The sequence below is a fragment of the Pan paniscus genome, chromosome 7, assembly GCF_029289425.2.
Source record: "Pan paniscus chromosome 7, NHGRI_mPanPan1-v2.0_pri, whole genome shotgun sequence".
Classification (NCBI taxonomy): Eukaryota; Metazoa; Chordata; class Mammalia; order Primates; family Hominidae; genus Pan; species Pan paniscus.
The window spans coordinates 81,349,856-81,364,487 of NC_073256.2; the positions used below are offsets into that span (position 1 = coordinate 81,349,856).

Consider the following 14,632-nt stretch of genomic DNA (forward strand, 5'->3'; position numbering starts at 1 on the left):
CAATGATTAGAGAAACTTATGAATTTAAGTTAAAAAAAAAAAAAAAAACAGGGCCGGGTACAGTGGCTCATGCCTGTAATTCCAACACTTTGTGAGGCTGAGGTGGGTGGATCACCTGAGGTTAGGAGTTCGAGCCCAGCCTGGCCAACATGGCGAAACCCCGTCTCTACTAAAAAAGCACAAAAACTAGCCGGGCGTGGTGGCAGGCGTCTATAATCCCAGCTACTCAGGGGGCTGAGGCAGGAGAATCACTTGGACCTGGGAGATGGAGGTTGCAGTGAGCCAAGATCCTACGACTGCACGCCAGCCTGGGTGACAGAATGAGGTTCCCTCTCAAAAAGAAAAAATGAATAAATAAAATAAAATAAAATAAAGTAGCCAGGTGTGGTGGTGGGTGCCTGTAATCCCAGCTACTCAGGCGGTGGAGGCAGGAGAATCACTTGAACCCAGGAGGCGGAGGTTGCAGTGGGCCGAGATCATGCCATTGCACTCCAGCGTGGGCAACAAGAGCAAGACTCCGTCACAAAAAAAAAAAAAGAAGAAGAAAGAAAAACTGTATTATTGTTACTCCTTTCCATTGTCAATAGTTTTGCATCAACTAAAAAATGAATCATAACACATAATAAAACATCCAATAACTGTCATACATTTTTTGAAAACCTGGATTATTTCAAAACTGTTTAATATGCTTAATGAAGCAAGAGTGACAAAAAATATTAAAATACTAAAACATAAATTATCTTTCTGTTTTGCATAAAAACTGTAACAGTAATTCCCTCTCCCCTCTCCCCTCTTCCCAGTCTCCCTCTGATGCCGAGCCGAAGCTGGACTGTACTGCTGCCATCTCCACTCACTACAACCTCCCTGCCTGATTCTCCTGCCTCAGCCTGCCGAGTGCCTGCAATTGCAGGCACGCGCTGCCACGCCTGACTGGTTTCGTATTTTTTTGGTGGAGAGGGGGTTTCGCTGTGTTGGCCGGGCTGGTCTCCAGCTCCTAACCACGAGTGATCTGCCAGCCTCGGCCTCCCGAGGTGCCGGGATTGCAGACGGAGTCTCGTTCACTCAGTGCTCAATGTTGCCCAGGCTGGAGTGCAGTGGCGTAATCTCGGCTGGCTACAACCTCCACCTCCCAGCCGCCTGCCTTGGCCTCCCAAAGTGCCGAGATTGCAGCCTCTGCCCGGCCGCCACCCCGTCTGGGAAGTGAGGAGCGTCTCTGCCTGGCCGCCCATCGTCTGGGATGTGAGGAGTGCCTCTGCCCGGCTGCCCAGTCTGGGAAGTGAGGAGCGCCTCTTCCCGGCCGCCATCACGTCTAGGAAGTGAGGAGCATCTCTGCCCAGCCACCCATCGTCTGAGATGTGGGGAGCGCCTCTGCCCCGCCGCCCCGTCTGGGATGTGAGGAGCGCCTCTGCCCAGCTGTGACCCCGTCTGGGAGGTGAGGAGCGTCTCTGCCCAGCTGCCCTGTCTGAGAAGTGAGGAGCCCCTCCACCCGGCAGCCGCCCCGTCTGAGAAGTGAGGAGCCCCTCCGCCCAGCAGCCGCCCCGTCTAAGAAGTGAGGAGCCCCTCCGCCCGGCAGCCGCCCCGTCTGGGAAGTGAGGAGCGTCTCCGCCCGGCAGCCGCCCCGTCCGGGAGGGAGGCGGGGGGCAGCCCCCGCCCGGCCAGCCACCCCGTCCGGGAGGTGGGGGGCGCCTTTGCCCAGCCGCCCCTTCTGGGAAGTGAGGAGCCCCTCTGCCCGGCAGCCACCCTGTCTGGGAGGTGTACCCAACAGCTCATTGAGAACGGGCCATGATGACGATGGCGGTTTTGTCGAATAGAAAAGGGGGAAATGTGGGAAAAGATAGAGAAATCAGATTGTTGCTGTGTCTGTGTAGAAAGAAGTAGACATAGGAGACTCCATTTTGTTCTATACTAAGAAAAATTCTTCTGCCTTGGGATGCTGTTGATCTATGACCTTACCCCCAACCTGGTGCTCTCTGAAACATGTGCTGTGTCCACTCAGGGTTAAATGGATTAAGGGCGGTGCAAGATGTGCTTTGTTAAACAGATGCTTGAAGGCAGCATGCTCCTTAAGAGTCATCACCACTCCCTAATCTCAAGTACCCATGGACACAAACACTGCAGAAGGCCGCAGGGTCCTCTGCCTAGGAAAACCAGAAACCTTTGTTCACTTATCTGCTGACCTTCCCTCCACTATTGTCCTATGACCCTGCCAAATCCCCCTCTGCGAGAAACACCCAAGAATGATCAATTAAAAAAAAAAAAATTAATCACACCTAAAATATACCTTTAATTCATGACAACAACACACACTGGGAACGACTAGACAGGGGCAAGGGTTGAAAAACCAACTGTTGGGTACTACGCTCACTCTCCGGGTGACAGGATAATTCATGGCCCAAACCTCAACATCAAGCAATGTACCCATGTAACAAACCTGCTCATGTACCCCTGAATCTAAAATAAAAGTTGAAATTATTAAAAAGAAAAAAAAAAAACAAAAAAACTGTAACAGTAGTTCTTGGCCAATTAAGGCAATATACTAATTAATCCTTTTTTCGGCGGGGGTGGGGGAGGGAGCGGACAGTCTCACTCTGTCGCCCAGGCTGGAGTGCAGTGGCGCAATCTTGGCTCACTGCCACCTCCACCTCCCGGGTTCAAGCGATTTTCCTGTCTCAGCCCCGTGAGTAGCTGGGATTACAGGTACGTACCACCATGCCTGGCTAATTTTTATATTTTTAGCAGAGACGGGGTTTCGCCATGTTGGTCAGGCTGGTCTCGAACTCCTGACCTCGTGATACGCCCGCCTCGGCCTCCCAAAATGCTGAGATTACCGGCATGAGCCACGGCGCCCAGCCATTAATCCCTTTAAGAACCTAATGTAAGGCCAGGCGCAGTGGCTCACGCCTGTAATCCCAGCACTTTGGGAGGCCGAGGCAGGTGGATCACAAGGTCAGGAGTCTGAGACCATCCTGGCTAACACGGTGAAACCCCATCTCTACTAAAAATACAAAAAATTAGCCGGGCGTGGTGGCGGGCGCCTGTAGTCCCAGCTACTCGGGAGGCCGAGGCAGGAGAATGGCCTGAACCCGGGAGGCAGAGCTTGCAGTGAGCCAAGATTGGGCCACTGCATTACAGCCTGGGTGACAGGGTGAGACTCAGTCTCAAAAAAAAAAAAAAAAAAAAAAAGAACCTAATGTAAAGTGTCTCACCAGAAAACTCCAAGTGAAAAGTTTTCCACATCAATTTCAGTGGAATTATGTCCCCACCCAAACCATCCATTTTCTAACAGTCTCAACACAGACATTTAAATTGTTTTTAAAGTTGATTTCAAATTAAACAGGGAAGGAGAACTATGATGTCAAGAAACTATCCCAATGTTTGGAAAAATCTAATAAAAAGGTAACTGTCGGGTCGGGGCGGTGGTTTACACCTGTAATCCCAGCACTTTGGGAGGCCGAGGTGGGCGGATCATGAGGTTGGGAGGCCGAGGTGGGCGGATCATGAGGTCAGGAGACCGAGACCATCCTGACTAATGCAGTGAAACCCCATTTCTACTAAAAATACAAAAAATTAGCCGGGCGTGGTGGCACGTACCTGTGGTCCCAGATTCTTGGGAGACTGAGGCAGGAGAATCGCTTGAACCCGGGAGGCGGAGGTTGCAGTGAGCCGAGATCGCGCCACTGCACTACAGCCTGGGCTACAGAGCGAGACTCCATCTCACAAAAAACAAACAGACAGAAAAAGGCAACTGCTGGTAAAAGCATCATAGGTATCATTTGAAAACAGGGATACAAAGACAAAGATATTTACATCTTTGACTTAGTAATTCGCCAGTAAAATCTGTTAGGAAAATAGTCCATGAAACAAAAATAATCCAAAACAAAAAAAGCCCTAGAGGCAGTTAAGCAAAGAAATTTTAGAGCAGGCCAGGGGTGGTGATTCACCCCTGTAATCCCAGCACTTATAGAGAGGCCGAGTGCAGGTGGATCACCTGAGGCCACGAGTTCGAGACCAGCCTGGCCAATATGGTGAGACTCCGTCTCTACTAAAAATGCAAAAATTAGACGGGTGCAGTGTCACACACATGTAGTCCCAGGTACTCAGAAGGCTGAGACAGGAGAATCGCTTAAAACCGGGAGGAAGAGATTGCAGTGAGCTGAGATCACAGACATTGCACTCAAGCCTGGGTGAGAGTGAGACTTTGTCTCAAAAAGAAAAAAAAAGAAATTTTCGAGCAGCTGGGCATGGCGGCTCACACCTGTAATCCCAGCATGTTGGGAGGCCGAGATAGGAGGATCACTTGAGTCCAGGAGTTCGAAACCAGTCTAGGCAACATGTGGAGACCCCATCTCTACAAAAAAATACAAAAATTAGGCCAGGCGCAGTGACTCACGCCTGTAATCCCAGTACTTTGGGAGGCTGAGACGGGCGGATCACCTGAGGTCAGGAGTTCAAAATCAGCCTGGCCAACATGGTCAAATCCTGTCTCTACTAAAAGCACAAAAATTAGCCGGGCATGGTGGTGGGTGCCTGTAATCCCAGGTACTTGGGAGGCTGAGGCAGGAGAACTGCTGGAGCCCAGGAGGCAGAGGTTGCAGTGAACCAAGATCGCGCCATTGCACTCCAGCCTGGGCAACAGGATGAGACTCAAAAAAAAAAAAAAAATTAGCAGGACATGATGGCCTAAGTCCCTGCTGCTCAGGAGGCTAAGGCAGGAGGATTACTTGAGCCCATGAGGCAGAGGTTGCACTGAGCTAACATCGTACCAGCCAAGGTGACATATTGAGACCTGGTCTCAAAAAAAAAAAGACAAGAAAAGAAAAATTTTAGAGCAGCACTCTACATCAGAACTTTCTGAGATGATGGAAATAGTGTCACTAGCCACATGACTAAACACTTGGAATATGGCAAATGTGACTGAGGAGCTGAGTTTTTAATTTTAATTAATTATTATTATTATTATTATTATTTTTTTTTTTTTGAGAGGGAATCTCATTCTGTCGCCCAGGCTAGAGTGCAGTGGTGCGATCTTGGCTCACTGCAACCTCTGCCTCCCGAGTTCAAGCGATTCTCCTGCTTCAGCCTCCTGAGTAGCTGGGAGTACAGGTGCCCGCCACCACACCTGGCTAATTTTTATATTTTTGGTAGAGATGGGGTTTCACCATGTTGGCCAGGCTGGCCTCGAACTCCCTACCTCAGGTGATCCACCTGTCTCCCAAAGTGCTGGGATTACAGGTGTGAGCCACCACTCCCTGCCATTAATTTTAATTAATTTAAATTGCCACATGTTGCTATTGATTACCATACTAGACCCGTTTCAGAAAAAAAAGGAAGATGCTTCTGTTGTCATCCTTAAGCCAGCGCTCCTCTTCCTGGTTAATCACTGCTTCTATCCCTCTGACTAATCACTTCTCTAGCATCCTTTCTGAACTGAGGTCCTGTAAAAGAATTTAGTTCCATTTAAAAAAAAAAAAAAAACACACACACAACTATCTGGGCAGGGTGTGATGGCTCATGCCTGTAATTCCAGCACTTTGGGAGGCTGAGGCAGAAGGATTGCTTGATCCCAGGATAGCAGCCTAGGCAACATAGTGAGACCATGTCTCTACAAAATAATTTAAAAATTAGCCAGGTATAATGGCACATGTCTGTAGTCCCAGCTACTTGGGAGGATGAGGTGGGAGAATAGCTGGAGCTTGGGAGGTTGAGGCTGCAGTGAGCCATGATCATACCACTGCACTCTAGCCTCAGCAACAGAGTGAGACCCTGTCTCAAAAAACTAACCAAACAAACAAAAAAACCCAGAGTTATTATTTTCTCAATTACTCCAAGGATAGTATAGAGCTGAAACCATTCCAGATACATTGCACAGAAGATAATCCATTATATCCAATGGATTCCTTAGGGCTTTAGGGCTTAATTCTCTTATAAACCAGTTCTAGTGGCTTCCACATTAGCAGCAACAGGATGAGGGGAGAAATAGCCAAGTATTCATATTCATATTAACAATGTGCAAAGTGGGGGTAAGCATGCTTATGATTGCCAGTATAGCTACTGAGGCTACTCGCACTATTTTAATTATAAACTTAAGAATTTACTACAAAACTATATTACAGAGTCACACAAGCTTCTGTCTACTTAGATAAACAAAGCAGTTACAGATGAGAGATCAGCAACAATGGTTATATAAATTTTATTTTTTGAGACACAGTCTCGCTCTGTTGCCCAGGCTAGAGTGCAGTGGTGGGATCTCACCTCACTGCAATCTCCACCTCCCAGGTTCAAGTGATTCTCCTGCCTCAGCCTCCCGAGTAGCTGGGATTACAGGCACGTGCCACCACACCAGGCTAATTTTTGTATTTTTACTAGAAACGAGATTTCACCACGTTGGCCAGGCTGGTCTTGAACTCCTGGCCACAAGTGATCCGTCTGCCTTGGCCTCCCAAACTGCTGGGATTTCAGGCATGAGCCACCATGCCCAGCATGTATGAAATATTAAATGCCTCTACCAGCACCATCTTAACTTTCTTATTTTATAGTTCCACAGTTTTACCATTTTCCTACAGTAATAAATTACTTCGTGACTAATTTGTAATTTTTCTCTACCTAAAATTGAAATTTTTTTTTTTTTTTTGAGATGGAATCTTGCTCTGTCGCCCAGGCTAGAGCGCAATGGCACGATCTCGGCGCATCGCAACCTCCACCTCCGGGGTTCCAGCGGTTCTCCTCCCTCAGCCAGCTAAATGATTAAAAACAGTTAACTACAGGACATTAAAACATAGTATTCCAATAATAGTAGTAATCATGCCTATAATTCCAGCACTTTGGAAAGCCAAGGTGGAAGGATCGCTTGAACCCAGCATGGGCAACATAGTGAGGCCCTGTAAGTAAGTAATATAAGTAAGTATATAAATAAATGAGACACTGTCTATTGTACTTACTTCTGTATAACATTTTGTAAGCTCAACATCATACCCAGTTCTCCTTTCATCTTTTCTCTGTTTGCACGGCATTCTGCCAAGTATCGAAGAGCCTACAGCAGAAGAAGTAATAAGTTAATTCGTCTGTCCAGACTATTCAAAATTGAAACTACTACTAATTTACTGCAAGAAAACAAAAAAGGAGAAAATAGGTTTTTGTTTTTAGAATAAAATCCTTTAAATGAGATGATTCAGAATTATTCCCTAGGGAAGAAATGATCCTTTGAGCTGTAGTAGCTGATCTACTCTTCGAAATGAAGGTTCCTAACTTAGTCACAAGGTCAAAATTAGGTTGTTCTGGTTTTACTTTCACCACTTCACAGGGATGAAACTATATTCCATTTAGTGGGGAAGTGAGCTGTGATTGCGCCATTGCACTCCAACCTGAATGACAGAGTTACTGTGCCTCAAAAAAAAGGTTGGGGGTGGGGGGAACGACGTGGGCGCAGTGGCTCACACCTATAATCCCAGCACTTTGGGAGGCTGAGGTGGGCAGATCAAGACCATCCTGGCCAACATGGTGAAACCTCACCTCTACTAAAAATACAAAAATTAGCTGGATGTGGTAGCATGTGCCTGTAGTCCCAGCTACTTGGAAGGCTGAGGGAGGAGAATTGCTTGAACACGGGAGGCGGAGGTTGCAGTGAGCTGAGATCACGCCACTGCACTCCAGCATGGCAACAGCGAGACTCCATCTCAAAAAAAAAAAAAAAAAAAAAGGCTGGGCGCAGTGGCTCACGCCTGTAATCTCAGCACTTTAGGAGGCCAAGGCGGGTGGGTCACGAGGTCAGGGGTTCGAGACCAGCCTGACCAACATGGTGAAACCCCATCTCTACTAAAAATACAAAAATTAGCTGGGCATGGTGGCAGGTGCCTGTAATCCCAGCTACTCAGGAGGCTGAGGCAGGAGAATTGCTTGAACCGGGGAGGCGGAGGTTGCAGTGAGCCGAGATCGTGCTGCCGCACTCCAGCCTGGGCGACAGAGCAAGACTCCGTCTCAAAAAAAAAAAAAAAAAAATGCTGGGCGCTGAGTGGCTCACGGCTGTAATCCCAGCACTTTGGGAGGCCAAGGCAGGCCGATCACTTAAGGTCAGGAGTTCGAGACCAGCCTGGCCAACATGGCAAAACCCCGTTTTTACTAAAAATACAAAAATTAGCCGGGCATGATGGCACGCACCTGTAATCCCAGCTACTCGGGAGACTGAGGCAGGAGAATCACTTGAACCCAGGAGGCGGAGGTTGCAGTGAGCCGAGATCACACACTGCACTCCAGCCTGGGCGACAGAGCAAGACTGCATCTCAAAAACAAAACAACCAAAAAAAACCACCATCCATATCAAAGACATCATAATTATTTGCTGAAAATCACTAATAAAGTTCCAGAAGAAGCCAGAAAAAGGCATTATATAAGGTAAGAACAAGAATTACGGTAGTTTTCTTATTAGAAACCATACATGCCAGAAGACAACAAAGTAAAATCTTTTTTTTTTTTTTTTTTTTTTTTTTTTTTTGGTGTGATGGAGTTTTTGTGCTTTCGCCCAGGCTGGAGTGAAGTGGCACAAACTCAGCCTACTGCAACCTCCACCCCTCGGGTTCAAGCGATTCTCTTGCCTCAGCCTCCTGAGTAGCTGGGATTATAGGTGCCAGCCACCACGTCTGGCTAATTTTTGTATTTTTAGTAATGATGGGTTTTTGCCATGTTGGCCAGGCTGGTCTTGAACTCCTGACCTCAGGTGATCCACCTGCCTCGGCCTCCCAAAGTGCTTGGATTACAGGCATGAGCCACCACACCCAGCCAAGACCCTGTTTCAAAACAAAAATGAAAACAAAACCCAAAAAACAAAAATGAATCTATATTGGGGAATAAACAACACCAGAAATGTAAAAATGAAGGTAAATATAAAAGACCTTTTTTTGCTAGGCATGGTGGCTCACGCCTATAATCTCAGTACCTTGGGAAGCTGAGGGGGGCAGATCACCTGAACTCAGGAGTTCAAGACCAGCCTGGCCAACATGGCGAAACCCCGTCTCTACTAAAAATACAAAAATTAGCCAGGCATGCTGACATGCACCTGTAATCTCAGCTGCTAGGGAGGCTGAGGCAGAAGAATCATTTGAACCCGGGAGGCAGAGGTTGCAGTGAGCTAAGATTGCGCCACTGCACTCCAGCCTAGGTGACAGAGCAAGACTCCATCTCAAAAAAAAAAAAAAAAAAAGACATTTAAAAATTTTTAATCTCTTTAAAAGATCATTGACTGTTTAAGGCAAAAATATATACACTGTAGGTTTTTAAACATATGTAGAAGTAAAATGTATGACAAAAATAGCACAAAAGATGGGAGAAAGAAATGGAAATATACTCTTGTGTGACTCTTACACTACATGTTAAGGGTATGATTCATTTAAAGGTAGGCTGTAAGAAGTTAAAGACGCATATTGTAAAACCTACAGCAACCACTAAATAAATTAAAATAAAAACAAAAGTGTATACTAATAAGCTAACAGTGACGAAAAAAGGAAATCATAAAAACAACACACCCAATGGCCAGGCATGGTGGCTCACACCTGTAATTTCAGCACTTTGAGAGGCCAAGACAGGCAGATCACCTGAGGTCATGAGTTCGAGACTAGCCTGGCCAACATGGTGAAAAACCGTCTCTACTAAAAATACAAAAATTAGCCACATGTGATGGTGCGGGCCTGTAATTCTAGCTACTCAGAAGGCTGAGGCAGGAGAATCGCTTGAACCCAGGAGGTGGAGGTTGCAGTGAGCCAAGATTGTGCCATTGCTCTCCAGCCTGGGCGGCAAGAGCAAAAACTCTGTCTCAAAAACAACAACAAAAAAATCTTTTCTTCAGCCTCTTGGGAACTTTCACTCACTGATCCCTCTCCTTAGCTCTGTCCCTCCATGACTTTATACTTCCCTTCCTATTCAGCCTAGTATCTACTGTATATCATTTCAACCAATCCTGCCAAGATCCTAAACTCCCTTGCACAATCATTCTGCCCAACTTAACCTGGCCAAGTAACAACTCTGGACAAATCCAAGTACTGGGCTCTCTGAGCCTACAGCAGGCCTGAATCATATCGATTCAGTATTACCAAACTAATCAGCCCTCAACACTGCTGAACAACTTTATCATTCTCCTCAGTTAGCAAATCTTTCCTATTTTCTGCAATTATGAGAGCCTTCCCCTCAAACCTCTCCCATTCTAGTAGCCCTTGCCCTCTGAACTTAGACATATTCTAGTCTATTTAAAAAAAAAAAAGACTTACTTCCTTTAGCCCCAAGTACCTATCTATAGATCAACCCCCTCTTTCTTCTCATCCTTCTTGCATTTCTTATTGAAATTGAACCCAGACTGGGGGCTGTGCCATTTTTCCCATTTGTTACTACTGTTCTCTTATACCAATGTCTTTTTTGACTGCTAAACTTCATTCTGTAAAGGCAAAATAGAAATTTTTTTCCAAAAGGAAAAGTCTATATGCCTTCTGTACAAACTTGTGAAATTAGACTAAATGGGGAATCATCATGAGTCCTTAAGTAAAGGGCAACAGATAAAATTTCCAAAACATTAATTTTTTTAACAACTTTTTTTTTTTTTTTTTTTTTGAGACGGAGTTTCGCTCTTGTTGCCCAGGCTCGAGTGCAATGGCACAATCTTGGCTCACTGCAACCTCTGCCTCCTGGGTTCAAGGGATTCTCCTGCCTCAGCCTCCTGAGTAGCTGGGATTTCAGGCACCCACCACCACGCCCGGCTAATTGTTTTGTATTTTTAGTACAGACAGGGTTTCACTACGTTGGCCAAGCTGGTGTCAAACTCCTGACCTCAGGTGATCCACCCACCTCGGCCTCCCAAAGTGCTAGGATTACAGGAGTGAGCCACCACGTCTGGCCCTATTTATATGCAAAATATATAGGCATTTTTGCCAGAACAGGCAAATATAGACATACAAAAAGTAGATTAGTAGTTGCTTAGGGACAGGGAGTGTTGGGGTCTGGGAAGCAATAGATAAAAAGTTGTGGTGGGCCGGGCACAGTGGCTCACATCTGTAATCTAAGCACTTTGAGAGCTCGAGGTAAAAGAATCACTTGAGGCCAGGAGTTTGAGACTAGCCTAGTTAACATAGCTACATCCTATCTCTACTAAAAAAAAAAAAAAAAAAAAAAATTTACTTATAATAAATAAAAATAAAAAGTTGTGGTGATGGTGACACACAACTCTGTGAATATACTAAAATCACTTAATTGTATACTTTAAATGAGTGAATTATATGATGCTGTGTGCTTACATCTTAAAAAGCTGTTATAAAATAAAAACAAAATAAGTGCCTCTTTGAGTGTCTCTGTGTATGATATGATCCAATCCTCAAGATTGTTAAATGAAAAGGAAGTGGTAGGACATTCCATGCATGGAGTATGCAACAATTTGTATAAAAGAATAAAAACAAGGCTGGCCATGGTGACTCACAGCTGTAATTCCAACACTTTGGGAGGCCAAAGTGGAAGGATCACTTGAGCTCAGGAGTTTGAGCCTGGCCAACATGGCGAAACCCTATCTCTACAAAATATCAAAAATTTGGCTGGCATGGTGGTGTGTGCCTATCATCCCAGCTACTTGGGAGGCTGAGGTGGGGGAGATGGTTTAAGCCCAGGAGGTGGAGATTGCAGTGAACTAAGATCCTGCCACAGTGTACTCCAGGCCTAGATGACTCAAAAAAAAAAAAAATAAAGAATAAAAACAATGTAGCATGTTACCACTGGTGTAAACAGACCACAGACCACACATACATATGTTTGTACATACATAAATACAAACAACTAATTGCTCTCTTTCTGTTTTTTTACCTTGTCATCTAGCACTTTTTCCAAATTCTCACCTTAACTGCAAAAATAAAACAGAGATTGAAATTACTAAAGGCAACTTACAAGCAAAGCGGAGTGGACGACTGGAGGGTTGGGATGGTCCATAAATAAAATAAGGCCAGGCAGACATCCCTGATCCTGGACGATGGCTCTTCTGTTTAACGGATCTGCTGCTAGATCCCGTAACTGGTTAACTACCGATAGAGCGTCAGGCTCTTCACTCATGGTGGAAGTGGAAGAATTCATCTTCTATGCCATGCACATGAATAAAATCTTAAATTCTGTAGAAAAGGTTTGCAGAATTAGTTCTAGGCTGCTGAGGTATATTATAGCACTTGTGAAATAACCAGGATTACAACACCTTTAGAAAGAATCAGGTAACTAAAACTAAATCACATAAAAACTTAGAAATCGGCAACTGTACAGTTTGAGAAAAGTAAAATGAACATAAGACGACTGAAAAAATTTGTGTGCACAATGTTTAAAGAACATATGTTATCCTCAATATTCCAATAAATTATGTTTTAGCATACATATTTTAACAATAAAATCACAATAAAGATCTTTACAGTTCAAGCTAGTAAGCTTTGCTATACTTCTAAAACTGTTAATATTACCAGTGCTTTTTATCCTCTAGACTATTTCTAGTCCTAAAACAAGTGCCTGAGGGAAAAGTGGCTAGTTTACAGCTTTCTTATTCATCAATGAACAAAAACCTAGCATACTCTGTCTACAAAGAATAAAATGCCCTTGGAAAAAGGAGGCAGAAGTCTGTAAATCAAGAAGACAGGAAAGGTATTTAGCCTGTGGCTCAGGCCAGTAGAGTGTGAAAGATCATAGTGAATCTACACTGAATCTAAATACATCTGTCCATCTGATTATGCCATATTCTACTGCCTAACAGAAAAGCAAAAATAGGAAGAATGAAGTAGAATTTGACATAATTCATTTGCCAGATGAGGAGCTAGTCATAGAGAGGTTCAATAATTTGCCCCGCATCACAAAATCTAGTTAGCATAGAACTGGCCTAAAATATTATTTACTATTTCCTAAACTCATCAGCAGTCTTTCCACTTTGCATACTTTGTTTTCCTTGTTTGTTTTGTTTGTTTTCTCCAAGACAGAGTCGCATTCTGTCACCCAGGCTGGAATGCAGTGGCACAACCTCAGCTCACTACAACCTCCGCCTCCCGGTTCAAGAAATTCTTCTGCCTCAGCCTCCTAGCCACGCCCGGCTAATTTTTTTTTTTTTTTTTTTTTTTTTTGTATTTTTAGTAGAGACTAGGTTTCACCATGTTGGTCAGGATGGTCTCAAACTCCTAACCTTAAATGATCTGCCCGCCTTGGCCTCCCAAAATGCTGGGATTACAGGCATGAGCCACCGTGTCCAGCCTCATACTTTCGTTTTAAAATCAGTATTTTGGCCCGGCATGGTGGCTCATGCCTGTAATCCCAGCACTTTGGGAGGCCGAGGCAGGCAGATCTCCTGAGGTCAGGAGTTCGAGATCAGCCTGGCCAACATGGTGAAACCCCGTCTCTACTAAAAATACAAAATTAGCCGGGCATGGTGGCACACACCTGTAATCCTAGCTACTCGGGAGGCTGAGGCAGGAGAATTTATTAAAGCCAGGAGGCGGAGATTGCAGTGAGCTGAGATTGTGCCACTGCATGAGCAAAACTCTGTCTCAAAACAAGCAAACAAAAAAAATCAGCATATCGGCCGGTGTCAGGAGTTCAAGACCAGCCTGGTCAACATGGTGAAACCCTGTCTCTACTAAAAATACAAAAATTAGCTGGGCTTGGTGGTGGGTGCCTGTAATCTCAGCTACTCAGGAGGCTGAGGCAGGGAGAACTGACTGAACCTGGGAAGCAGAGGTTGCAGTGAGCCGAGATTGCGCCATTGCACTACAGCCTGGATGACAGGGCGAGACTCCATCTCAAAAAAAAGAAAGAAAATGTGATATACATACACAATGACACAATGGAATACTATTCACCCTTAAAAAAGAAGGAAATTCTGTCACTTGTGACAACATGGACAGAACTGGAGAACATTGTGCTAAATGAAGTAAACTAGGCACAGAAAGAGAAATGCTGCATGTTGTTGCTTAACTGTTGAATCTAAAACAATAGAACTCAGCAGCAGAGAACAGAATGGTGGTAAAAGGCTGGCGGATAGGCAAAATGAGGAGATGAGGATCAAGGGATATAAAGTCGTAGTAGGAATAAGTGAGGGTTTTTTTGACATCTATTGCACAAGATGGTGAATATAGTTAATAATAGTGTATTCCAGATGGGCGCGGTGGCTCACACCTATAATCCCAGCACTTTGGGAGGCCAAGGCAGGCGGATCATGAGGTCAGGAGTTCAAGACCAGCCTGACCATCGTGGTGAAACCCCGTCTCTACTAAAAGTACAAAAATTAGCTGGGCGTGCTGGCGGGCGCCTGTAATCCCAGCTACTCGAAAGGCTGAGGCAGGAGAATCGCTTGAACTTGGGAGATGGAGGTTACAGTGAGCCGAGATTGTACCACTGCACTCCAGCCTGGGCAACAGAGCAAGACTCCGTCTCAAAAAAAAAAAAAAATCAAAACAAAACAGTATATTCTCGGTCTTAAAATGGCTATGAGTTGCCAGGGGTGGTGACTTATGCCTGTAATCCCAGCACTTTGGGAGGACAAGGCGGGTGGATCACCTGAAGTCAGGAGTTTGAGACCAGCCTGACCAATATGGTGAAACGTCATCTCTACTAAAAATACAAAAATTAGCCGGGCATGGTGGTGCAAACC

At 45.1% G+C, this 14,632-nt stretch overlaps 1 protein-coding gene across 2 annotated transcripts in view; it reads right to left on the reverse strand.

Annotated features, from left to right (window-relative positions):
• Positions 1-14,632, reverse strand: part of ARMC1 (armadillo repeat containing 1) — a 33,421-nt gene that overhangs the window by 12,901 nt on the left and 5,888 nt on the right. The window contains exons 2-3 of one of the 2 annotated variants that reach the window (XM_003831377.5): positions 11,908-12,125; positions 6,939-7,030 (exon numbers count right to left, since the gene is read on the reverse strand). In XM_003831377.5, coding sequence (XP_003831425.2) covers positions 6,939-7,030; positions 11,908-12,090 — 275 coding nt within the window. In that variant the 5' untranslated portion in view covers positions 12,091-12,125. Of the gene's footprint in view, positions 1-6,938; positions 7,031-11,907; positions 12,126-14,632 lie in introns of those variants that run through there. The other variant, XM_008956735.4, reaches the window with a different exon arrangement.